This window comes from Miniopterus natalensis, chromosome 1 (assembly GCF_054644295.1).
Source record: "Miniopterus natalensis isolate mMinNat1 chromosome 1, mMinNat1.hap1, whole genome shotgun sequence".
In the NCBI taxonomy this organism is placed as follows: Eukaryota; Metazoa; Chordata; class Mammalia; order Chiroptera; family Miniopteridae; genus Miniopterus; species Miniopterus natalensis.
Window position 1 is genome coordinate 42,064,680 of NC_142081.1, and position 26,046 is coordinate 42,090,725.

The 26,046-nt window shown below is 37.9% G+C and overlaps 1 protein-coding gene across 5 annotated transcripts in view; it reads left to right on the forward strand.

Moving 5' to 3' along the window:
* Positions 1–26,046, forward strand: part of CSNK1G1 (casein kinase 1 gamma 1) — a 137,823-nt gene that overhangs the window by 85,144 nt on the left and 26,633 nt on the right. For all 5 annotated transcript variants that reach the window (XM_087820921.1, XM_016208592.2, XM_087820943.1 and 2 more), the window contains 6 exons: positions 11,786–11,937; positions 13,289–13,523; positions 20,342–20,427; positions 22,441–22,525; positions 22,796–22,944; positions 23,587–23,691. In XM_087820921.1, the coding sequence (XP_087677047.1) occupies positions 11,786–11,937; positions 13,289–13,523; positions 20,342–20,427; positions 22,441–22,525; positions 22,796–22,944; positions 23,587–23,691 (812 nt within the window). The remainder of the gene's footprint in view (positions 1–11,785; positions 11,938–13,288; positions 13,524–20,341; positions 20,428–22,440; positions 22,526–22,795; positions 22,945–23,586; positions 23,692–26,046) is intronic.

Sequence of the window (26,046 nt, forward strand, 5' to 3'; positions counted from 1 at the left end):
AATTTGTGGCTTGTGTTGTATTTCTGCTGTAATGAAATAATATGTTCCTAGTGTATGCTTAGAAGAAAATACTTCCTGTGAAACTATTATTAAAGATGTAGTAAGGCAGTATGGTCTGTAATACTCAGATAAATTCTTACTTTTCCTCATTTCCTTTTGATCTTTTTTATTTACTCAGATACATTTGCCTTTTCAACTTTATTAATGACCTCTGCCATATTTTTTAGAGACATTTGCTTAACCAACTGGTGGTTCAAAATTGAAAGAAACTCCAGGTGAGAGTAAAATAGTCTTAGTTTTTCCAATTTTAGGGAGCTGATACCCTGCTTTTGCCCCTACGCTTTTAGCTCCCTATATACTTGCTTCTCTGCTCCCTCAGCCTGCAAGATTCACTCTCCCCTCTCCAGCCTAATCAGCTCTTAACCATTGTCTTTCAAGAGTTAGCCTATGACCCCTGTTCTGTGAAGCTGCCTACAGCTCCTTCAGTCAAGGTTACAATGCCCCTCTTTTTTTTTTTCCAATCTTTGCCAGAGGATATGTTTTTCATTGATTCTAGAGAGAAGAGGCGGGGTGGGGGTGGAAACATCGCCCTGACCAGGAATCAAACCCGAGACCTTTCGGTGTGCAGAACAATGCTCCAACTGAGCCACACTGACCAAGGCTAGATGCCCCTCTTTACTCTTACCATAGCACTTCTTTTCTCACTTGTGATGTCTGATGAATGGAGAAACTGACCACCAGACACTGAACTTAATTGAATTTGAAACTGGGGAAACAGTCAGCAGCCCCACATTGGTACAGTCTGCCAGCACCTCCCCTCATATCTGCACAGCACACTTTTACCTCCTGCCCTGGAGTTTAATTAGCGCACTGTCACAGGACACCACGCTCAGAGCCCACAGTGTACAAGCTGAAAATACAGGGGAGTTCACACCTGCATTACTGAGTGACTTTTGACAAATGGGAGATGGGAGCTGCCCCAGGCTCATGAAAGTGGAACAACCCTGTGGACCATACCGTCATGCAACCAGAGAGAACAATGCTGTGGCTGACATCAAGACCCGATACAGTGATCAGCTACTCCCTACCCTGGCCTCAACCAGTCAGTAGAGCCCACATCCCCAACTCCTTTAGCCACCATGATTGTTTTTTTTCCTCTATGTAACCCATCCCCTGGAAGCCATAGGGGAGCCAGGACTTTGAGCACCAGCTTACCTGGGATTCTGGGCTTACCTGTTTTCCTCAACTACTAAATCTTTACTTTCTTAACTGTAAAATTAAAAAAAAAAGGAAACTGAGAAGCAGGGACTTGCAGCACTTATTCCTCAGACTAACTGAAAATCAGCAAGATAAATGAGTTCACTTTACTTCCTGGCAAGTCTTCATGCCTCCTCAGTGATCAGAATTGTAAGATCATCTTTTTTGTTTGCATGTTATGTTTTTTTGTTTGTTTGTTTTTGTTAATCCTCACCTGAGGATGTTTTTCTATTGATTTTTAGAGAGAAAGGGAGGGAGGGGGAGAGAGAGAGAAAGAAATATCAATGTGAAAGAGAAACTTCGATTGGTTGCCTCCTGCACGCACCCTGACCCGGGCTAGGGATAGATCCTGCAACCCAGGTATGAGCCCTTGACTGGGAATCAAACCCGAGACACTTTGATGCACAGGCCGACTCTCTAAGCTAAGGTCATCTTGAATGTTTCATCAGGTCACAGCTGTTCTGACGAGAGAGATTTGGGTGAAGGCTCAAATGAGAAAAAAATGTCAGGTCAGGCTGTAGCGACTGTTCCATTGATGGGTGGTAGTTCAGTGGCAAGCCGCTTACCCTCTCTACTTTAGCTATTCAGAAAATGAGGGTCACACTTGGTACTTTACTCTCCCAGGGCTATTTTGATGCTTAAGGATGGGTATTTCAATATTAAGAGAGGTAAGTAATAGGGGACACTTTGCTTCTGTGCTATGATTAGACTGTGTGCCTTAGTGGGTTTTGTTTTGTTTTTCTCAGGACACTTCTGGCAACAATTTGTTAAATGGGACCAAGTTGATGAAAACATATGCTTATCTGATTTTTATAGTTTCTATATTAATTGAAGCATATGTCAGGTTGCCTTCTGAATTCCTAAATGATTAATTCATTAAGCTTCATTTGATAGCTGACTCCTTGGTAGTTATATTAGAAAAATACCACTAATACACTCCTGATGTAATCTTACCTGTGCTTTTATAAGGGAAATATTACTCTTTTATTTACTTGGGTTCATAATCTGTCAACATTATCAGTATGTTGTGATGGCCTGTTAAGGTTCATATATAGACCATGTTTTATGGAATCTTTACAAAATCAGTTAATCTCCTATCAAAGTAATGTGATCCAGTAGCACTTGCTGTCACTCTAGATGTCCTTGAATTTAGGGCACTGATAGGTACATGTGATATAGAAAAAAAGAGCCTGAGACTTGGAGGCAAAAGTTGGGGTTTTAGGTCTTGGCTGTACCACTCACTGTACGTCATAAGCCAGTCACTTCAGATCAATACCTGTATATATTTGTTAGTTTTAAATGGGAGGACCTTTATAAAAACATTTCATAAACTGTAAAACAGACTTTTGTGACTGGAGTATTCTTTGAGTGGAATTTTCTAATTGTAGCATTGAACAAATAATGGGGTAGGAAGGATTCTCCTGGCTTTGAAATATCAACGGTAATTTGGATGAAAAGCTGGAAGATATCCTTTAACAGCTAGGAAATAACTTCATGCTGGGGCTTTGGAAATAATGAGTTAAGACAGGTTCTGAAAGCATTTTAAAAATACTCCATGGGCCTGGATACTTAAGAAATAGTACTACAGTACTAACTGTTGAAAATAGGCCCAGGACTCAAGATAGACCAGGGACCAAAGAGGATTTAGAACTGTGGCAATTTGGCAATATGTACTAAAACGTTAAATATGCATTCCCCTTGACTCTGCATTTTTTCTTCAAGGAATGTACTCAGATACATTTGCATTCTTGCCCTAAAATGTGGGCACAGGATTTTTTGCATTATTGTATGCATATTTGTCTAAACATCCTTTTCAAATGATAGAGTTCAAGCTCACTTAAGAGAGAAGGTGGGTGGGGGAAAAATCTCTTGATCACAGGACTGAGAAGTCCAGCAGTAGTCTCACCTCAGGTCATTCAGATCCAGGACCAACACTCTCCTTGGTCCTCACATTATGTGGTATATTTGTCCGTCTCTCTTGCTCACAGCTTTGCTTTCACTGTTTATTTCATTCTCAGATAGGTGTCTACCTATTCTCATGTAGTAGTCTCTGGCAGCTCCTTCCAGTTTCACAATCATAGAGAGGATGAGGGAAGGTCATTGCTCCTCTAGTTCCACAGAAGTCCTAGAGTTTACATTGTTCTGACATGGCTCAAGCATCCATCCGTGACCCAATTTCCCAGAGTAGAGGGGTAGAATACTCTGATTAACCTGACTTGAATCATATCCTTGGAGTGACAATGGGAAATGGGTTGATTCCACTTTAACTATATAAAGTAGCATTGAGAAAATGGTGCTTTTCCACTGGAAGAGTAAGGTGTTATTATCAGAAGGAAAAAAGAAAAGAATGCAGGCCAGGCAAAAACTATAGCTGTTCATTATAATACAATATCTATTTCTAATAACAAACATATGGATATAACCTAAATGTCCGTCAGAACAGGAAAACAAACATACAGGATTCATCATAGGGTGGGATATTATATAGCTATTAAAATGAATGGGGTGTATTTGTATGTTGACAAGAAAAAATGGTGACTGTAATTTTAAATTAAAAATGAAGTTGCAGCAAAGTATTCTTAATTATGCATATGTGTATTCTTTATGGATGTGAATACTTTTTCTTATATATTTCTGTACTGCATTTAGTTTGCTGTTATGTTTGTTTGAAATGGGTATATATCACTTTAATAATTTAAAAAAGTAATGCCCCAGGTGGCCCCTATTCTGGACCAGGGACTGGAATTGGCAGAGCTCAAGAACTATGGAGAGATGGACATGTGATAGGAAAGCTGAAAAGATAGTATTCATGGAGCGGATATAAAAATAATGGGTACAGAGGGGTAGATAGGAATGATTAAGCTACCTATGTAGCAGGGGCAGGAGATTTATATCCTGGAAGAGTGACCAGAGAATTTCTAAAAAGAGTAAAAATATTAACTAAAAAGGCACGTGGTTTGGAGTGGAGTAGGGAGCACGGAGAATAACTGGCAATCACATGAATGATAGGTAACAAAAGAGGCAGAGAATGTGGGCAGTTTAGTATAAAGAAGAGAGCAATGAATCTGCATTTCAGAGATCTGGTTATGTTTACTTGGCAACCCTGTTACCTAGGAAAGGTCACGCAACATCTCTCTCGGTCTCTATCTCCTATGTGAAATGGACTTATTATTAGTATTTCTCCTTTTTTCTTCACAGGATGACTGTGAGATTTAAATGAGATGGGAGGGGCTGTTTATGTAAAGAAAAAAACATGTAATTCCAAGTTAGCCAGGACCAAAATAAAGAATTTATCTATAAATGGAGTGGGAGAAGAAAGGTTAAGAAGATGTCATCAGATTTCCTTTGCACATTAGACAACTTAGGTAACTAATTTTGTTGGTCATTTAATCTATTTAAATGGGCAGGTAGTTTTTTGAGAGAGGGGAACACATTTATATTTGTGTGTAGCTTTTGCTGCTGTTAATTAAAATTAATAATTCTAGCCCTGGCCAGTTTTACTCAGTGGTTAGAGCGTCACCCTGTGGACTGAAGGGTCCCGGGTTCAGTTCCGACCAAGGGCATGTACTTTGGTTGCAGGCTCGACCCCTGGCCCCAATGGGCCCGTGCAAGAGACAACCAATCCATGTGTCTCTCTCATCGATGTTTCTCTCTCTCTCTGCCTCCTACTCTCTCTGAAAAAGCAATGGAAAAAATATCCTCAGATGAGGATTAAATAATAATAATAATTTAAAATAAAATAAAAAATAAAATGAGTAATTCCACATAGTTCATCTACATGTGGGAACAGCAAGATAAAACCGCAGTTACCACATACAACCATCATGGAAGAAAATACACAGAAGAAAGTCAGTGTAGAACTACAACTCTGAAAAAATCATTCCCATGGAATTTAAACAGTAACTACTCAGAAATGTCAATTATGTTAGCATTCCCTGCACATTTAAAATCTGATTAGTTTGTTTGCTCTGTATATATGTGTATTTTAGCATTGTGCAGTCCAAATAGAAAACTGAAGTGGCATTTCATTGAACTGTATTTATTTATTTACTTACTTAGTACTTTTTCTACCCTCATTTACCATCTGCTTGGACCAGTGCTAGGCACTGTCATACAAATGTAATTAACACTTAGTAGTTACAACCTTCAAACAGCCTTTGGTTTGCAGGGAAGATAGCCACATGGACAATGGAAGTGTAATTAGGAGTGGAGTAGGACAGTCAGGAAGGGGTTCACTATACTTTGAGTAACTTTTTTTCCTTCTCATTACTTCTAAATGCCTGCTAGAACTTTCTTGCCGTATTAGTTATTGTTTAGAAGTGTGTTAAGAATTCAGCATCTCTTAGCTTTTAAAATTTTGTCTTCATAAATCACAGGAACTGCAATGCTAAGAAAAGTGGAAAATTTCCAGAGATTGTGTTATCATCTCTTAAATTCACCAGATCTGAGCTGAGTTGGTCTTTATGGAAAGAAAAACAATCCCTCACCCCCAGTACACAAAATACTTTTTAAACAGTTATTACCTTAGATGCAATCTTCTACAGAAGGAATCCATCTTCCTATCTTGGGCTTTCTTTCCTGACTCCTTTGGGTAAATAAAACTTTGAACCTACTTTGATGTTCAAGGCCTTGGTAATGATGTATGTCTATGTAATAAAGAAATGGTAAAAGCTCAATTTCTGTGGCTCACTGCTCTTGCCTTTCTTTACCTCTGCTCCCCCCCCCATACAAATTTAAGCTCATGTTAGCATATGTCTAGCGATATTCCAGTTTCCAAGAGGCCTGTGAACAAGATTATAAAACATGTTTCATTATAGGAAACACAAAGTAATCCTGATTCCTTAATTCTGGGTCTAGCTACTCTTTTTATCAAACCAGCATTTTTAGTAGATTCATATGTTGAACTGGTTCGTACTGTAAAGAGGCATTTTTCAGAGTCAGAAAAATGTGAGGGATTCTGCTCTTTTCTTAAAAGAGAAACACATGTATTGTCTCATCTTTGTAATGATGCATTGTTTTTATAGCGAGGCCATGCTTTCATTTTCCCTTTTCACTTCTTCCTACGGAATACCACCCTGTTCATCTGCCTATTCTTTCTACTTTCTTGTTAAGTGGATTTGTTTAATATTTTTGATGGTAATTCCCATGTATTAGTAATTCCCTGATTATCTGAAACACTAAAGAACATTCAGTAGTTGTGCTAGAAGCCACTACCATTGATGGGATCAAGGATAGTTTAATTTTGGAGAAAAACTATCCTATTTTCTTTAAAAATTAAAAAACAAACTACAAACAAAAGAAAGGAATTGCCAAGGTCATTATGCCCTTAAAGGTTTTCTCCAGCCCTGACTTTAGAAGACAGTTATCACCAAGATATGCTTGTTTTTTCATAGAATATTAATGTAGAAGTTATTTTTTTACATCCAGATATTAATGTAGGTATGAGACTTTGAAATTGCTTCACAGCTAGGTAATTTAGTTTTTCAAAAAAGATGAAAGGCTAATTATTAGGCAATAATGTGATCAAATTACCAAAAGCTTCAAGGTGGTTCTATTTCAGTTCTCAGCCTGATGTGCATTTAAAAATATCTCTACTTAGAGTAGTTACTGTTCATAATGCATTATGGAATCTTTTTAGGTAACAGCTTGGGTGATAAAGAAGCCATTATCCTTGATTTGGTCTATTTCACCCAAGTTAAATTTATGACAGACTGAAAATTAGCTGTAGTGTTTGTACACCTTACTTCCTGTTTTATGCAACTTGAAATATGTGTGAGCCATATGTCCAGCAGGATTTATAAGAATATGTTATTGATGGATGGAAAATCTGTTTTATAGTACCCTGCGAAAATATACAAGATAACATGGGCAGTGTATATATAACCTTGCAGTTTGGGTTTATAAGAGATTTAACCTGCGGCTAAAGGAAGTACTGTACAATGAAATCTATTATAAGTCCTTCAGAGTAGGGAAATTCAGAATTCACTTCTTTAATTTAGAAGGGAGAACTTATTAGTGCTTTATTTCCAGAATGGATGAGAGGTTATAAAACTGATTTGGTTTCTGAAATACCATGGATTGAAGAATTGAGTGCATATCTACCTATCACTTCATTTTCATTACCTCATAATTATTTGCAGAGAAGTACCTTGTTTACCACATGCATAGTCTGTGTTGCATTTAAGGCTTTCCCCTCATACCGAGTCTTATTAAAAGATTTCACAGCATAATGTTAATTAATTAAAATTTCCTTAAGCAGTGAATTAGAGATGGCTCTGCAAAAGAAGAATAAAATGTAAAATACAAGAGCTTTCATTTAAATGCAGCCCAAGTGATAAATAAGTACTGTGCGGTAATCTTTGACCAAAGAGACAGACTTGCTGAGTGGGCCTATATCTATTTGTGTTTCACCACCAGCACTGGCCACTTTATGGGTAGTCGTGCAAGAAACGAGGCACAGAATGGAACTTGTGTGGGTGTCTTCTGTACAAGTAGTTCTAATAAATTACAGCTACATCTCCCAAAGAAACTTTTGTACTCAGCAGCACATTTCCTGTAATATCTAAGAAACTCTAAACAAGTCTTTTAAATGGCCTCAAAATGATTCCCTTCAAAAGGTATTGAGTCTAATTGTTCTGATGTGAAAGAACTTCTGAAAGAGACTGGTCAGTGTTTCCTGAGTCCTCATAATACATTAATCATAAAACAAAGCAATATTCTTTATTTTTACCCTTTAGATACAGAGTTTTTCAGCTGAGGTTACTCTTCAGAGTCACCTGTGGAGCTGTGCTTACGTCCACTACTAGAAATTCTATTTTAGTATGTTTGAAATGAAGTCACTGCATCTGTTTTTTAAAGTTTTAGAAATGTTTCCTTTTTTAAAAATATATCTTTATTGATTTCAGAGAGAGGAAGAGAGAGAGATAGAAACATCAATGATGAGAGTCGTCATTGATCAGCTGCCTCCTGCACACCCCTGACTGGGGATTGAGCCTGCAACCTGGCATCTGTCCTGACTGGGAATTGAACCGCAGTCTCCTGGATCCTAGGTCGATGCTCAACTGCTGAGCCACGCCTGGCCGGGCTAGAGATGTTTCTTATAGCCACACTGCCATTTGAGTACCACTCCCAGCTTATATTTGAATTTGTACCACACATATTCTACATAACACGGAAGCATCTTTCAGTCATACTGGTTCTATGGCTTTAGAAAGAGGAACTTAGAAGGTAGCTAGAAGGAGATCCTAGCTATAGTCAGAACTTTTGACTTAAAAGGGAACCATTCTAAACCCTTCCTCTTTACAGAGTTGGTAGCATAATCAAATACTACATCCAAGACTGGCTTGATGTTTCTACACTAGCTTCTTGAACCTAGTCCTTCTTTGAGGAAAGCTTCAAAGCCACTCAGTAATCTATAAGTTGTCTTGAGCATCCCAAAGCCTGCCAGGGTACTGTGAGGGCTCAGGGTATTTAATAAAAGGAAACAGCCAGCAGGAACTTTTCACATCTTTGAAGTAAGGCAGGAATCTTGAGTGATATAACTCATAGTTAGAAATTATAGCCATCATCTAGAATGCTTTTGTGACTTCTTTGTAAACATGTAAATTTCTGACAAGAAATTCCTAGATTTGGTACTAAAGATTGTTGGGAACAAGATGAGCATTTGTCTCATGTAAACTGATCCTTCACTACTGGCAGCAAGTCTAAGAAATTATGCTAGTGTTGTATTTCTAAGCAGGCCTTAACTTTTTTAGCTTGTACTTCAGAAGGAGAATGTTGTGCCCAAATATGTAGTTTAACCAACTAAAGGAATAATATGTTGATTAATTATGATTAAATTTGGCTGTAAAAAAACCCCAATCAGCAATAGTTTAGTCATGGTGTAGAAATTGATTTTTCTTTTGGATTAAAAAAGCCCAGAGGGAAGGGAAGTCCAGCATTGGTATGATTACTTCACAGCCATCAGGGTCTTGGGCTCTTTTCTCTCTCTCTTTTTTAATCCTCACCTAAGGATGTGTTTTTATTGATTTTTTTTTTAAGAGAGAGAGAGGAAGGGGGAGAGAGAAACATCGATGTGAGAGAAACATCAATGGGTTGCCTCCCACAGGTGCCCCAACTGGGGATCAAGCCCACAACCCAGGTATGTGCCCTGATTGAGAGTCGAACCCACAACCTTTCAGTTTATGGGACGATGCTCCAACCAACTGAGCCACCCAGCCAGGGTTGTTCCATGCATTCTTGGCACTAATTTACATCTTCAAAGTGTCTGGTAGTTCTAGATGGCTTCTGGAGCTTCAGCTGTCATCAGAGAGGCATAGCTCCAACTCCAGTCACCTCCCTTGAAAGAGTTTTTCTAGAACAACCTCATTCAACAATTTCTGCTTCCATCTTGCTGGTCATTCCTATTATCAAGAGAGGCTGGAAAGGTATAACTGGGAAGGTTGCTATTCACTGTAATTAGAAGTTCTGTTATTAAGAAAGAAGAAGAGAGTGGATATTGGGCAGGCAACCAACAGATCTGCTACAACCTGTTTTCAAGAATATAACACTTTATTAGGAAAATGAAATTTTAGCAACATCAAAAACTAAAGATCCCCTGCCCTGGCCGGTGTGGCTCAGTTGTTTGGGCGTCGTTCTATGCACTCAAAGGTCGCTGGTTTGATTCCCTGTCAGGGCACATACCCAGGTTGCAGGTTCTATCCCTGGTCGGGATGCATACAGGAGGCAGCAATTTGATGTTTCTCTCTCACATCGATGTTTCTTTCTCCCTTCCTCTTTCTCTAAAATCAATAAAAATATATATTTTTAATTAAAATTAAAAAACAAAAGATCCCCAGTGGAGAGGGATGGAACGGGTCATTGGGGAGAAAAAGAGACATCTGTAATATTTTAAACAAAAATAAAATTAAAAAAACAACAACAAAACAAAACAAAGCATCCCCAATCTACCATATTTTTTATTAATAAGAGCAATAAGTCTTCATGACAGTCTTCTGCTTTGGATTCTCAGCAGGACTAATTGGGAACAGCTGTTAAGTTTTATATATTTTAAATAAACTGAAGAATGAATTCTTCAAAACAATGGGGGGAAAAGACATTTTAAATTAAATCTGTTTCCTTTTGGAAATAGGAAGACTCAAACAACCACAAAGACAACATTTATGGAGCTAGCAGGAACAGAGTATACTAAATTAGGTGATCCATCTGAGCTAGGAATGAACTTATTAAAACACCCAAATTGTTTAGTATTTAGATGGAACAGAATAGACCAGTGCAGCACATGCAATAATTAAACCACACATCATAGCCATGAATCATACTAACTCCAGATATACAAGACCTATCCTGAAGAGAATGATGGGCACAGTAGGTTAAAGTTTTAAGTAATACATACTGTCTTAGTCCATTTGAACTCATATCAAAATACCACACATACTGGATGGCTTATAAACACAGAAGTTTATTTCTCATAGTTCTAGAAGCTGGAAGTCCAAGATCAGTGTGCCAGCATGGTTGGTTAGGTTCTGGTGAAGGCCCTCCTCTGGGTGGCAGACTGCTGACTTCCTGTTGTGTCTTCACCTGGTGAAAACTCTCTTTCATAAAGGCACTTGAAGGCAAAAGCAAGCAGAAATCTGCATCATATACAATTGTAGACCATGGTATACGTAACTGTAAGATGGAAGTGTTTCTGCTTTATGAGACAAGATTTTTTAAATGTCCTGGGCCTCATTCATAATCACTGTTCACATAGTGTTATCTAACACACATTTACTGTATACATCATATTTACAGTACACTTTAAAGAGGTAATGCATTCACAAGTTGCGACTTAGGTAAGAAAGTCTAGATTTTGGCTTCTTATAGCTATGAATTTTAAATCTGGGGAAAACCAAGCCTTGTATTTTTTTTTCCTTTTCATTTCATAATTACTTCTCAGTAACCAAACCCTATCTGTCGACTTTACTCCAGCTAATAGAAAACAGGAAACTACGGAGCCTCCCTGTGAGAAGAGGGCCAGGTTGAACCATCTGTGACTCACCCCTTTGGTCTGATTTTCCTTGGGGCAACAGTTGCAGACAGCTTCATATGTGGCTGTGGCAGTAAGCATAGGAAATGCAAATTAAACCGGCTAATGCAACAAGGTCTGCTAGCCTGACCTTTGAGCTCAGCAAGCCATCTTTTGAACCTATTATGATAGTGCACTTAGAGGCATCGTTGGGGAAGAGTAGTTTAAATTCTGATCAAGTAATGGATCAAGGACAATTCTCGGTCTTAATATAGCAGTGGAAAGGCACTCTGGTATTAAATAACTGCTTATTTGAACTTACTGTGTAATGACTTAGCCGTTCCCAACCTTTATTAGTTCCCTTTGAAGCTATTGTGCTCAGTTTAGTTCTCCAATAGGGACTATGAAAGAAAATGGAAATCTCACAAATTGTACTTTATATTTACTCAGTGCTGATACAGCTATCTCATATTTTATTTTTTGTGTCCCCCATTCTGCACCTCACTTCCCCTCTGCTTTCAGGTGAAGGTCTCCCACAGGTGTATTACTTCGGACCATGTGGGAAGTACAATGCCATGGTGCTGGAGCTCCTCGGCCCTAGCTTGGAGGACTTGTTTGACCTCTGTGACCGAACTTTTACTTTGAAGACTGTGTTAATGATAGCCATCCAGTTGGTAAGTTGGCTTTGCTATTCTGCAAAGGGTTAGTCAGGTCCTATCCTCCCCACGGCCCCAACACATCCTTTTGTCCCTTTTGGTAACTTATCAGATTTAGTGACACCTAATGAATGCACACTCACAGGCTTGATGGCGTTCTAGGAAGCTGGCGCCAGCAAAAAGGGCTAACTCAGAAAAGTCACACTGCATCTGCCATTTGCTCTATTTTAAGAATTTGTACCTCGGGACAGTACCCTGCCCTTACCTGAAGTGAAAGCTTATAATTTCAGTGAGGGAGAAAGAGGGTGATTAGGTGAAGTTGTACAAATGCAAATAACTTCTTAGATGTTTTATTTATAGTTTTAAAAACATGACTGTAAGGTTTTGTTATGTCCTTCCTCTCCCCTTACTGTTGCATCCAAGAAGAGATTGGAGATGTAACCCACTGCCTTAACAATCAGATTCCGAAATTGTGTGACCAAGAACCTGCCTTAGTTCTCTGGCCTTTAGTTCTCACAGAATGACACAACTAAAAAGGCAGCTCTCTCAACTCCCACCAAATTATACACCATTACCAGTTTGGGGAGCAGATAAGACATTTCCTTCAACAAGTTTGTCAGCCTCTCAGGGGAGAATGCAAATGCATCTTTACTGCTCTGGGATGGTGATGGTCTCCTCCACTTTACAGCAAAAACTTGGAAATGCTGGAAAATTGACTTTATCTTTTGAGGCAAAAATTCAAATGTCTATGCTTCTCTTTCTATACTAAGTAAGGAGAAAAGCTTTGTAACTAGAAATGAAATTTGAAATAATTTTATTATTATTTTTGGCTATTTTTGCTTTCACATATAAACTGCACCTTTACTTTTGCTACTGATCAGCTCTGTGATATCAGTCCACTATTAATTTCTCTGGGCCTCACTTCCCTTATTTCTGCAATGAAGAGAACTGAGTTGGGGAGTTCTGTTCAACTGATAGGAAGGTGTGGGCAGGAGGTAAATGTGGTAGTGGCACTGTCTTCAAAGGCTGCCAACATATTTTGTTATTTGTCTGAGAATAAATACTTCTTGCCTCTCAAATACTTACTTTCTGAAATAGCATGAAAACACTTAATTCTGTTTATCGTTCGCAAATTGTAACATTATAAGGTTTAGCTGAACTGTCCTATCCCACTCTTTTATCTCGATATTATGTGGATATTAGTATCAGAAAATATTTTCTGGTGTACAGGAGTAAAGTAACTCTGGGTGGTAAAGAAGAAATGAGTTTCATTTTCATTTCAGTAAGTAAAACCTTGGGCTGATAAAGAAAATGTTTTGATGTATTTTTTCAACAAACTTCTTTAGAGTATTTGTTTTTTTTCTTTTAGCTTTCTCGAATGGAATATGTGCACTCAAAGAATCTCATCTACCGAGATGTCAAGCCAGAAAACTTCCTGATTGGCAGACAAGGCAATAAGAAAGAGCATGTTATACACATTATAGACTTTGGACTGGCCAAGGAATACATTGACCCTGAAACCAAAAAGCATATACCTTATAGGGAGCACAAAAGTTTAACTGGAACTGCAAGATATATGTCTATCAACACGCATCTTGGCAAAGGTGTGTTTATTTTCTGCTCCATCAACAGGGCAGGTTTTTAAAACAACTTTTTACCCAAGTAACACTTTGTCCCCATTGTGCATTACAATTTGTGATTCTTATTGCTTCGTAAGGTAAGTGATTTTTATACTTGAGAACTTAAGATGGTTAGTGACTTTTCTGAGTATCCTGTTGACAAGTTAAGGATTTTAAGTCTTTATACAGTTGACCCTTGAATAACATGAGTTTACTTCACAGATCCACTTATATGGGTTTTTTCTGATGAATACTGTAAATGTATTTTCTATAGCTTACTTTATTGTAAGAATACAATATACAATACATATAACATATAAATACATGTTAATCCACTATGTTATCGGTAAAGCTTCCTATCAATAGTAGATTATTAGTAGTTAGGTTTTGGGGGAGTCAGAAGTTATATGAGGATTTTTTACTGCAGGCAGTTGGTGCCCCTAACCCCCATGTTGTTCAAGGATCAGCTGTACTATTTTTCCAAGTGCTTAGTTTCTTAGCAGGTGGGTAATGGAATTACTGTATAGGTGATAGCATTTGAGTAAGTTTAGTGATGAGTTTGGTATGCATGACCTTACATATGACATCAGGCTGATACCTCCTTTGGGGAAGAGTGCTTCACTGAAACATGGCTTAGGCTTCTATTCACTGTGCATAATCCTGTGAATAATTCGTTAAGGAAGAGCCTATGTCTTATTTAGTGAAAATATGTTTGCTTTTCCATGAGTTTTGCATTTTATTCGGAATAGACAGTTTGCACAAATATTTGAAAAAGCTCTAATCAAGGCAAAATGCCTTTCTTGTGAGAGGAACTAATCCAGGAAGAGGACTTGTGAGAGAAGCCTAAAGAACAGTGGAAGGACAAATCCTCAGGGCCCTCGGCCCCTTATCAGCTTCTCCAGAAAAGCTTCCCTCTTACAGTATCTGTTTTCTATATTGGTTTTTCATGGAAGATTCTATTTGGAGACCAAGTTCCACAGTGATGGAAAAAATATGTTTGAAAATCACCACCTTAGAGAGTAGTCATATGAATGGAATATTGTCAGGTTCCACAGTCTTCGACATAGCTAATTATGTCAGGTGTTCAAATATTAATGACTGTTGTACACTAATAAGTATTTTAAAGACTAAGATAAATAGCAGCAAAATTGCCTCATTGAATAAACAGCACGGGTATCAGCTGATGAGTTAGTATTAGGGAAGAGCAAAAATGACATTACAACATAATATATGATACAACTTTAGTTGAAATGAGTGTTGTCAGAATTTTTTCAGTAACCACATAGGCATCCTCACTTAACTAAATGTAATACTTTAAGATTAGACTAGAAGGTCCTCTGCTACTTATCAATGTCACTTTGGGTAATTTACTTAATCTTCCTGAAACTTATCTGTAAAATAAGAGTAATATTTCACAAGGATTAATGGGTAATATATGTAACACAAGTCTCTTGTATAGTGCTCAATATTCTCTTCTTTTTACAAGGAGACAGACTGTGTTGTAAATAGTAAAGTCATAATTGCTTGGTTTAACTGACAGACTCTAGAAATTATTGTTCCAATGTCTGCTTCCTGGGCTCAGCAATTTGTATTCTGATTTCATTATTCTCAGGAAAGGTAGGAACAGACAAGGGGAGGAGTGTATGTGTGTGTGTGTGTGTTCTGTTTGTATAAGGTACAGTATAATGGTTAAGAAAAAGGGATATAAATCTTGGCTCTTTCATTTAAAGCTATGTGATTTTGGTTCAGTAACCTTCCTCCTTCAGCCTCAGTTATCTCATCTATGAAATGGGTATGATAATAGTACTTTATATCATAGGGTTCTGTGAAAAAAATGCATATAAAGTGCTTAGCATAGTGCCTGATAGTAGTAAAGACTCTACAGTGGTAATTATCACTTACTTATTCAACAAAATGTTTTAAGCATCTACTTTTGTCAGACTGGGTTCCTTCATCTCTTGGTGTAGCCATTTCTACTGGAACTTAAGAGTTTATCTCCAAACTTGGACTTCCTAATTATAGAGTTTTTCAGGTCAGATTCAACCTGTCACCATATCTTGTCCTTTCAGTATCACAGGGAATATATATAGATGGTTGTCAAATGCCCTTTAAACTCTGGCCAGGGTTTCAAGGAACTTTAGTCCTATTAGTGTTAGTGAAAAGCAAAAATGACATTACAAAGTAGTGAGATACAACTTGAGATGAAATCATGGATGATAAAGCCCTAAACTTGAGTCTGAAAAACAAACACAAATTTTTAAATGTGTAGGCATCTTTTATATTGTAATGAAGAAAAAGGGAAGTGTATCTTTAAATGACTTAGAGAGAATTGCTTATTAATTTTGTGAGGGAACAGAATAGGGAAGATGCTTCCTAAAACCTGACATTGCCACTTGAGATTAGCCACCTTCCCCACTGATTAAGCCCTGATTAATAAGGCAGCTCATTAAGTATTCTTTAATCATTGAAGTTAGGATGAGAACACTGTGTCACCCAGCCTCTTTCCTACAACAAAGTGTATTTGACCTAAAATCAGGGATGCCTATGTGTGTAAACCAAACACATTTTTCTGATTGGTTGAAAGCAAGCCTTTATGGTGTGGAAGCATTTTGTGTCCTACAGGTCTCATTGGTATTGAAATCTTTCTTCTTTAAAAATGAAAATATCTTGCATGAATAAACAAGGGCAGATGGAAATACTGACTTGAATGTAGAATGGTCAAAGAAATATGGAGGTAAAGCATGGCTCTTGTTTTCACTTTTTTTTTCTTGAAAGGTCCTAATGGCTTGAATTATCATAGATTATTTTAGAGCTGGAAAATGACTTTTCAGATTATCTAAATCAACAGCTTTATTTTCAGATGAGGAAATTTAGGCCCAAAGTAGATGACTTGGTCATGCTGAATTTCACATGGACAAAATGAATGGAAAGGATGGGTCAAGGTCCAGATGACCTGACTCCAAAACCATTGTTTTTCCTATTATCCCATATTCCACAGCTATTCTTTATGGTTCTCAGTTTTTGAAAGTTACTTTATTATTCCAGTGAGCTTAAATGTTTATTTTATTATTGTTTTATTTAAAAATATCTCTTGGAAAGGAGGAAGTAAAACTGTCATCATTTGCAGATGACATGATAGTGTACATAGGAAACCCTAAAGACTCCATCAAAGTACTACTAGATTTGATAAACAAATTTAGCAAGGTAGCTGGGTACAAAATCAACATCCGGAAATCAATGGCATTACTATACACCAACAGTGAACTTTCAGAGAGAGAAACTAAGAAAACAATACCATTTACCACTGCAACTAAAAAAATAAGATACCTAGGAATAAACTTAACCAAGGATGTAAAAGACCTGTACTCGGAAAACTATGTGACACTGAAAAAAGAAATAGAGGAAGATTTAAACAAGTGGAAGAATATACCGTGCTCATGGATTGGAAGAATTAATGCTCATACTACCCAAAGCAATTTATAAACTCAATGCAATTTCTATTAAAATACCAACAGCGTATGTCACAGACCTAGATCGAACATTTAGAAAGTTTATATGGAACCAAAAAAGACCCCGAATAGCTGCAGCCATCTTGAGAAAAAAGAACAGAGTGGGAGGGATCAAATTACCAGATTTCAAACTGTATTACAAAGCCATTGTAATCAAAACGGCCTGGTATTGGTACAACGACAGGCATATAGATCAATGGAACAGAACAGAGACCCCAGAAATAGACCCACGCCATTATGGTCAGTTAATATTTGACAAAGGAGGCAAGATTATCCAATGGAGTAAAGACAGTCTCTTCAATAAGTGGTGCTGGGAAAATTGGACAGATACATGCAAAAGAATGAAACTAGACCACCAACTTTCACCATACACAAAAATAAACTCAAAATGGATAAAAGACTTAAATATAAGTCACAAAACCATAAAAATCCTGGAAGAAAACATAGGCAGTCAAGTCACAGGCATCCCATGTAGTGGAATTTTCACTGATATATCTCCTAGGGCAAGAGAAACAAAAGAAAAAATAAACATATGGGAGTACATCAAACTAAAAAGCTTCTGCACAGCAAAAGAAAACAGCCTCAAAATACAAAAGAATCCCACGGTCAGGGAAAACATATTTGCCAAGGATGAATCTGATAAGGGGCTAATTTCCAAAGTGTACAAAGAACTCATATTACTCAGCAAGAGGAAGACAAACAACCCAATTAAGAAATGGGCAAAGGACCTGAATAGACACTTCTCCAAAGAGGACATACAGATGGCCAAGAGACGCATGAGAAAATGTTCAACATCGCTAATCATCAGAGAGATGCAAATTAAAACCACAACGAAGTATCACTTCACACCTGCCAGAATGGCTGCCATCAACAAGTCAACAAACGACATGTGCTGGCGAGGGTGTGGAGAAAAGGGGAACCCGAGTACACTGCTGGTGGGAATGCAGACTGGTGCAGCCACTATGGAAAACAGTGTGGAGGTTCCTCAAAAAATTAAAAATGGAGCTGCCTTTTGACCCAGTGATTCCACTTCTAGGAATGTATCCTAAGAATCCTGAAACACTAATCAGAAAGAATATATGCACCCCGATGTTCATAGCAGCACAGTTTACAATAGCTAAGATCTGGAAACAGCCCAAGTGCCCATCAGTAGATGAGGCAATAAAAAAGCTGTGGGACATTTACAGCATGGAGTGCTATGCAGTTGTAAAGAAGAAGAATCTCATACCCTTTGGGACAGTATGGATGGACCTGGAGAAAATTATGCTAAGTGAAATAAGCCAGGCAGAGAAAGACAAACATCACATGATCTCACTTATATGTGGAATCTAAAGAACTTAATAAACTGATGAACAGAGTATCCAATGACATGGAAGCATAGATGAGACTGACGAATGTCAGAGGGATGGAGGAGGGCAGGTGGGTGGAGGGGGAGAGAGTAACCAAAGAATTTATATGCATATATGCACAAGCCAAGGACACGGACAATGGTAGGGAGAGGGGCTGGGGAGGGGGATGGGACTGGGTGGAATGGGTCATTGGGGAGAAAAAGGGACATCTGTAATATTTTAAACAAAAATAAAATTTAAAAATTAAGAAAAAAAACTCATAATGAATGGTCTTTGCTATGAAAAGAAAGAAGTTGGCCTTTTTTTCAATATTGAAAATGTGGAGAGTTTCGCCCTCTTGTGCTCAACTAACTAAAGTGCAACCATTTTTCCAGTAAATTTTTTATTACCAAGGGGCCTCTTGTTACAGGAAGTGGATATAAAAATGGAGAGCTGATGAGTAGGTGTGATGTTGTGTGAGAAACTGCAGGGTGTGATTTCTTAATCTGTCTTGATTTGTGGGAGGCCTCGACTGACCCTGCTGCTGCTTTCTCTCTTAATTTGCTTATCTTTAAATTCTGTTAACAAACTCTGCATTTGTCTAATGGCTTTTTGTTTTCAATTACATATAAAATTTATTGCAAATTTTAGGCAAGTTGAGTAGGCAAAAGCTCCTGGTTTTGCTGTTTTATTCTTTTAAAGATCATTTCAATTGATGTATTCAAAGTTATGTTATTTATATATCTTATCAGGGTCCCTTTAGTGACCACCTTTTCAAAATCATCCTTCCCATTAGTGATCACCTTTCCAAAATCCTCCTTGCCATTAGTGACCACCTTTCCAAAAACCTTCCAACAGCAAATTAGAAAGAGCAAATCTTTCTTTGTTTTTCTATCCTGTAGAGTAGTACTCTTTTTCATGTAAATTGCCCATAATTGATGGCAGCAATTAAACATGTTGTGCGTTGGTATTTTGAATTAGCTAAGTAGTCCCTTGTCCCCCAGACTCTCCTGGGTTTTACTTTCTGTACAGTGGAAGCACAAATTTAAGGTAGCCCCTTAGTCTTGCTTCTGTAATTTTTTCTTATAAAACCCTAAACTTGATTCTGGGGGAAAAAAACACACACATAAAATGTCTGAGATGAACCATTATTGTCAAATTAGAAATGGAGGCGTGTACTATTTAAATTCAGTCTGACAACCAGAGGTGGTATCGGATGTTTTCTGAGATGAAGTTACAATTTTTTATTAACTATTCTGCAGTTCCTTACCGTTTTAATCATTCCAACTAAAAGAGAGAAAAACCCAGCAATTTGTCTTACATGATAAGCTCCTAGAATGCAGGGATCCTGTTTTATATGCCCATAAAGGGCGCCTTAGTAATAAATTTTTAATTTTTCTTAAGGTGGCTATGGAACATGGCACAAATGGAATGGAGCTGAGAGATTATACATTGATGTTCAATTATATCAAATTAAATTTTGATATTAGTTTTTATTTTTATGACAAATAAAAAGCACTAGCCATGCTTGTGCCTTTGCAGGCCTAGCCAGAATGGACAATTTTAACAGCTTTAGCTAGTCTGCTGCTCACCTTCTCTGATGGTAAACAAGGATAATTGTAGCCCATGCACTGAAAATAACCTTTCATTTAATTGATCTTACTTTCAGGAAGGTGACAGCATTGGATGAGGGGTGGCTACTCACTGTTTAGTGATTTGGACTTGGTTTTAGTTTCAGATTTGCTCTTTTCACTTGATATTTACTTGCCAGTTACAGATCTAGGCGAAGGAGGTACACATTGTTTTTCTGTCTTAATCTAAAATACTATCCCTGATTTAGATAAACAAAGAATTAGTAAGCAGAACCTTTCCAGAGCAGGAGGGTTTCTGAACGGACTGTTTGGTTTTGAGCCCCTTTCTACTTTATTAACTGCAAATGTAATGTGTGATCTGTCTTCCCTTTTAGAGCAAAGCCGGCGGGATGATTTGGAAGCCCTAGGCCATATGTTCATGTATTTCCTTCGAGGCAGCCTGCCCTGGCAAGGACTCAAGGTATCCTTGAAAGTGCTCAGTGGAGGGCTTTGTTTCAATACTCAGTTGTTAATGAAGGGGTTGCTGACTTGATATCTGCAAGAAGCACAAAGGAGATGATTGGCTACAGAAATGAGAAGCAGGGACTAGTTACATTAGTCTATATTGTAAATGCTCACCTGGGCTTTGGAAGCTCTGTTTTGCTTACATTTGTCGTCTTCCCCATCTGAATCCTTCTTCCTTGTTTTTGGATTTTCCATAGTCTCTTCCCTCATTCCCTCCCAGCCTTGGCAGTGCTGCTTTTCTCTCAGTCAGTATTCTCCTCCACTACCATTATGTAGCAAGACGAGTGTTCCCAGTGTGTTGGGGAATTTCTGGAACAAATTGACAGCAGCTGCTACACATTTTACCAGCAAAGCCAGCAGGGCTGGGTGCATCCCTAAGGGAAACTGGAAATATTTGTTCATCCTATATAGGCTGAGTGCTCACCTGAACTAAAACAAAAATCCAGGTTTAACTTTGCTGTTCAAGTGTTTTATTGAATAAATGCCTATGCAGACAATAGCCATTCTTTGTGAAACATGTAGTTTAAATACCCTTCCTTTGGTAGGTGTAAGTACAGTACATTTATGTCAGAGTTAATTATTAATTATAAATATAACCATTGTAATTACTCTGTGCCTCTGGCTGTAGAGTAGAAAATGGTAAGCTTCTAACCCATGCTAAGTCCCATTAGACAGTTAATGTGAGACATATTTTTGAGTTTAATTTGCATCAACACATTGGCGTGGAAAGAATCAGTAGCTTTGGGTACTCTTACACCCTCTACCCCCTCCAAAAGGGCAGAATGACTTGTTATGCTGTGTTCTCTAGAACATTGTCCTACAATATAAGGCTTCTACCCCTTCCCTTTGGGAAGATTATATTTCTTTCCCCTTAACTTCCTCTCTTGACATCTCTTCCATGGTCTTCTCCTAGACATATATATCTTCTCATTGATATTGACAGTTGTCAAATAGAGTTTCACATCCTATTTGCTCATTATATAGCCAAACAATGCATTCATGTATGTATTATTAATTGCTTGAAACTTTCTCACAGTCCATGAATCATTTTAGTGATAGTTGTAGATCTGTAATTTCTCCATCTTACTTTAGAACATTATTGCTTAAAGCTAGATACAGCAGGCTAGATATAGCCTCAAGAGACTCCCTTGAGACCACAATGTTGGTCCAAGCTCCAGAAGCTTCTGTCTATAGTCCTGAGCAAACCAAACTTGGCTGCTTTGAACCACTGACACGTGTGTCAAACCTGTCTGTTAGCCATGCTGGTATCATGGATAACATTTTTCCCTCTGGTACCACATTGTAGAAAGGCATTGTTTTCTACTTCTTGTTCTTTTTTCTATTCTGCTTCACAATAAATATGATGTAGAGCCATCTATTTATCTGGCCGCACTTGGATTAGCAATATTTTTAATCTCATCATAAAGCTGATCTAAGAAGGCGAAGGCTAACTCTTTTTTTAAATTGATTCCAGAGAGAGGACGGGGGAGAGAGAAACATCGACTGGTTACTTCCTGCACACAAATTGAACCCAAGACCTGGGCATGTACCCTGAGCAGAAATCAAACCCGCCACCTTTTGGTGTATGGGACGACACTCCATCCAACTGAGCCAGCCAGCCAGGGAAAGGGTGAATCACTTTTGAACTCTAGTGGCTATGAGAGATTACTAAGCTTCTGCAATTTTATTTTCTTATCCTAGCCAGTTGTCTCATTACATTTGATGGTGTTTTTCTGAGACTACTAAATATATTTTCAAGTAAACATTCCAGAAGAGAGCATATGTTTTGTACACATTTAAATACATCATCTCTACTACATTTCTTATTTGTTAGTGTTAGAGAGAAAAACAATTGAGACTAACAAATCCTGGCCAGCTTGAGTGAAACAACCATTGTGTTCTCAAACATACTGGACCTCCCATACTTAGCACCTCTTTCCAAATAACTTTCTCTCTTTACTGTCTATAGGCTGATACATTAAAAGAGAGATATCAAAAAATTGGTGACACCAAAAGGAATACTCCCATTGAAGCACTCTGTGAAAACTTCCCAGGTAAGATGTTGAAAGAACTCCAGCAAATGTGATTAGAGCTTTGAAGCAGGTGAAGACCGTGACCTGGCTCTCTAGATAAAGGTACTCCCCAGAAAACTTAAATTTTCTTTTATTGTTATTTAGACCAAGGTAGGTGTTGTCACTTTCATTGGTCCATAAAGAAAACACCAGTATCAAATAACCTGTACAGTATTCCTTGCTTGGCCCAGAGCTTCTGCCCATGGGAAGCATTCAGTTAATGAGCATGGCCTTTCACCTCTTTCCTAACAGAGGAGATGGCAACCTACCTGCGATATGTCAGGCGATTAGACTTCTTTGAAAAACCTGACTATGAGTATTTACGGACCCTCTTCACAGACCTCTTTGAAAGGAAAGGCTACACCTTTGACTACGCCTATGATTGGGTTGGGAGGCCTATTGTGAGTATCTCCTTTTTACCTCCTCACCTCAGACCAGCACTACCTCACCCTTTTCCTTGCCAGACTTTCTGCTTAAATCTAGGGGGGGTGTGCATTCCTTTGACTAGACTTTACGTTTACCACCCTTTTCAGGATGATGCTATAGATTTCTCTTACTAAAGTTAGGACATAGGAGTAACTCCCTTTGTATGTTTTTAAGCTTATGACCAGTATGTCCCAAGAGACCAGGATTTAAGGCAGTTTTAAAGAAGAATTTTCATTTGAATGATCCAGAAGCTGGTGCTACATAAGCTGTTAAGATGCTTGACTCCTATGGGAGTGTAACCTAGTACCTTAGGACACTTTTGAATTTGCCCCTCTGGCCAGGGGTTGGTCACAGGGCGTGAGAGCATGCTAACAGACATCACTGCAGGATGTTTCTTTATTTTCAAAGGTAAGCTACTCTTCAATGAACTGTTGAGGACCAAGCTGCATCCCTTTTGCAGATAAACAAACTGAGAAGACAAGAAGACTTGAAACTGCCCTTGATGGCTGAAAATAATAATTACTGCTATTCTATTAGAATTTGAATGATGCTGTCCTTTGCCAAGGCATTAAGTTGGACCTGTTTTCCCCATTTGACTTTTTGTTATATTTTTCCAGCCTACTCCAGTAGGGTCAGTTCATGTAGATTCTGGTGCATCTGCAATAACTCGAGAAAGTCACACACACAGGGATCGGCCATCACAACAACCTCTACGAAATCAGGTATGTATTGGACCTTCATTGTTTCAGACATTTCCTTTATTTGTGGCTAATGTTCACACCCAAATTCTTCAGCTTTTCTGCTTAAGTATATATATTGAATTTAAAGACAAAAGCCTTGTCAGTTTTCACTGTGTGGTGGCGTTCTAGCATCCCTCAGGGTTTGTGTAATGGCACTGAGATGTAGCCAGGTGCCTTACGTGAAGCATCCACTCTAGAGAATCTGGGCCTGTCGGAATCTCTTGGTTGAAAGGACCTGCTGGGCATACAGGATATACAGGCTAGCCCATTTCAGGTCTCATTGGCACTCCAGAGTGCAGCTCTTGCCAGTGCTGGTTAGGAAGGACGGGTAATTTGGACTTCAGATGACCTGGGAATAAGCTGGCACCTCCACTCCACCTCTGTCCCTGTACCCAGGTTAACTCTAGAGTTTTGAATGAAGACTCAGCTTTGCTTTAGGCCACTCCATGGAGGACCATGTCATCTCTCTTTCAGTGTTCGTGGTTTGGAAAACTAGTGGTTTAGATGAGGCTTCTCTTAGCCTAAAGACAGAGGAGTCAACACATGCACAAAAATCAATGAATTTGACATCATTTAAAGAAAGGAGAAACTGATTGGGAAGTGAATATGATGATTATCTTTATATCATAATATGTTGCTAAAAGAAAAATGAGGACTCCAGTAGATAAATAAGCAAAGAATAATAAGTAGATAAACATGTACATGTGTGCTTGCACATGCATACACACAGAAGCATTATCACCTATCAAATTAGCTTGTTTCCCCTCACTCCTGACCTCACTTTTTTATATTCGGGCACTTTTACAATAAAATGCAACAACACTTATCATCTCACAGATGCACATGTGAAAGTACATAGGTTAAAAATAGTATATATAAATATATACACACATGTATGTACAGTGAAGTACATACAAAATATAGACAGACATACCAGTAAGTAGATACTCTTCGCAAAATGTGCGGCTTGGTGGCTAAGAAAAAAATATGTGTAAAGTAAGGAAATCTATATATTAGAGAGTAGATAAAAGAGAGAGTAGATAGGCCAAAAGATGAAGTTTAGCAAATTGGGTCCATAATTACATGCTTTGATCAAAGTAGTTGGCTAAAAATTGTAATTTGACTGACTTCTGACTTGACAGAATACTATTGACTTCTGCAGTTCTTTTCTCTCCTATCCCTTTTTCTAAAAGCATAGTTGAGTACACAGTTAAACTGACACTCTCATACATTGCTCTTGACTTTGCAAATTGTTACAAATACTCTAGAAAGTAATTTGATAAAGTTACTGTCCTCTCTGATACAATAATCTTACTCTTGGAATCAATCATAATTAACCCAAGATAATGGTTAAGTTATATGTATAAAATTGTCACAGTGTCATTTGTAGCAAAGTTTTAGAAATGACCCACCTCTCCATTTATAAAGGAATGGTTATGGATCCAGCTCAAATCCTTTATCGAATAAACTGGGTTATAATAAAGTGACTTGCAAATATTATATAGTCACTTAAAAGAATATTTAGAAAAATTTGTAGCAACCTGAGAATATTTATGGTTTGTATAGTGAGGAAATCAGAATACAAAATTAGAAGTGCCTCAAGACTTCCCTCAGGGGAAGGGAAGATGAGAGAATCAGTGGGAGGAAATAATGCCAGAATATTAACAGAACTAGTGTTGGAAGATGTAGTATGGTGGGTAATATTTATTTATTTATTTATTTATTTTTGTTAATACTCACCCAAGAATATTTTTTCCATTGCTTTTCAGGGAGTAGAAGAGAGGGGGAGAGGGAAGGAGGGAGAGACAGAAGCATCTATGTGAGAGAGATACATTGATTGGTTGCCTCCCTCATGTGCCCTGACAGGGAATTGAACCCAAGACCCTTCTATCCCTGGGCCAGTGCTCTAACCACTGAGTCAAACTGGCCAGGGTGTGGGTAATATTTTTTCTAAACTATTCTATAATGAACTTATATTACCTTATAATGAAAATGCCTGTATTGAAATTTGCCTAAAAAAAAAAAAAATGCATTTAAATAGAAAAGATGTGGAAAAATAAATAACTTAAGTAATCAGTGAAATCTAATCAGCATATCTACCTTTTTGCATTTTTTGGAATATTTGTAAACTAAAACGTGTGTTTCCTTTGGCTTCCTGGTCTTTTCTGCTTCAGTGAATTCATAATCAATGCTGCTCTTTTGAATGGATTTTAAAAGTATGGGAACAAGTGATGATTGAAAACTTATATTGTCAGAGTGGAAAATAAGGTCATATTTAGTATCTGAGAAAGTACAGTGAATAGCAATGTACTTTTAAACAAAAGGTTATTAAACCAG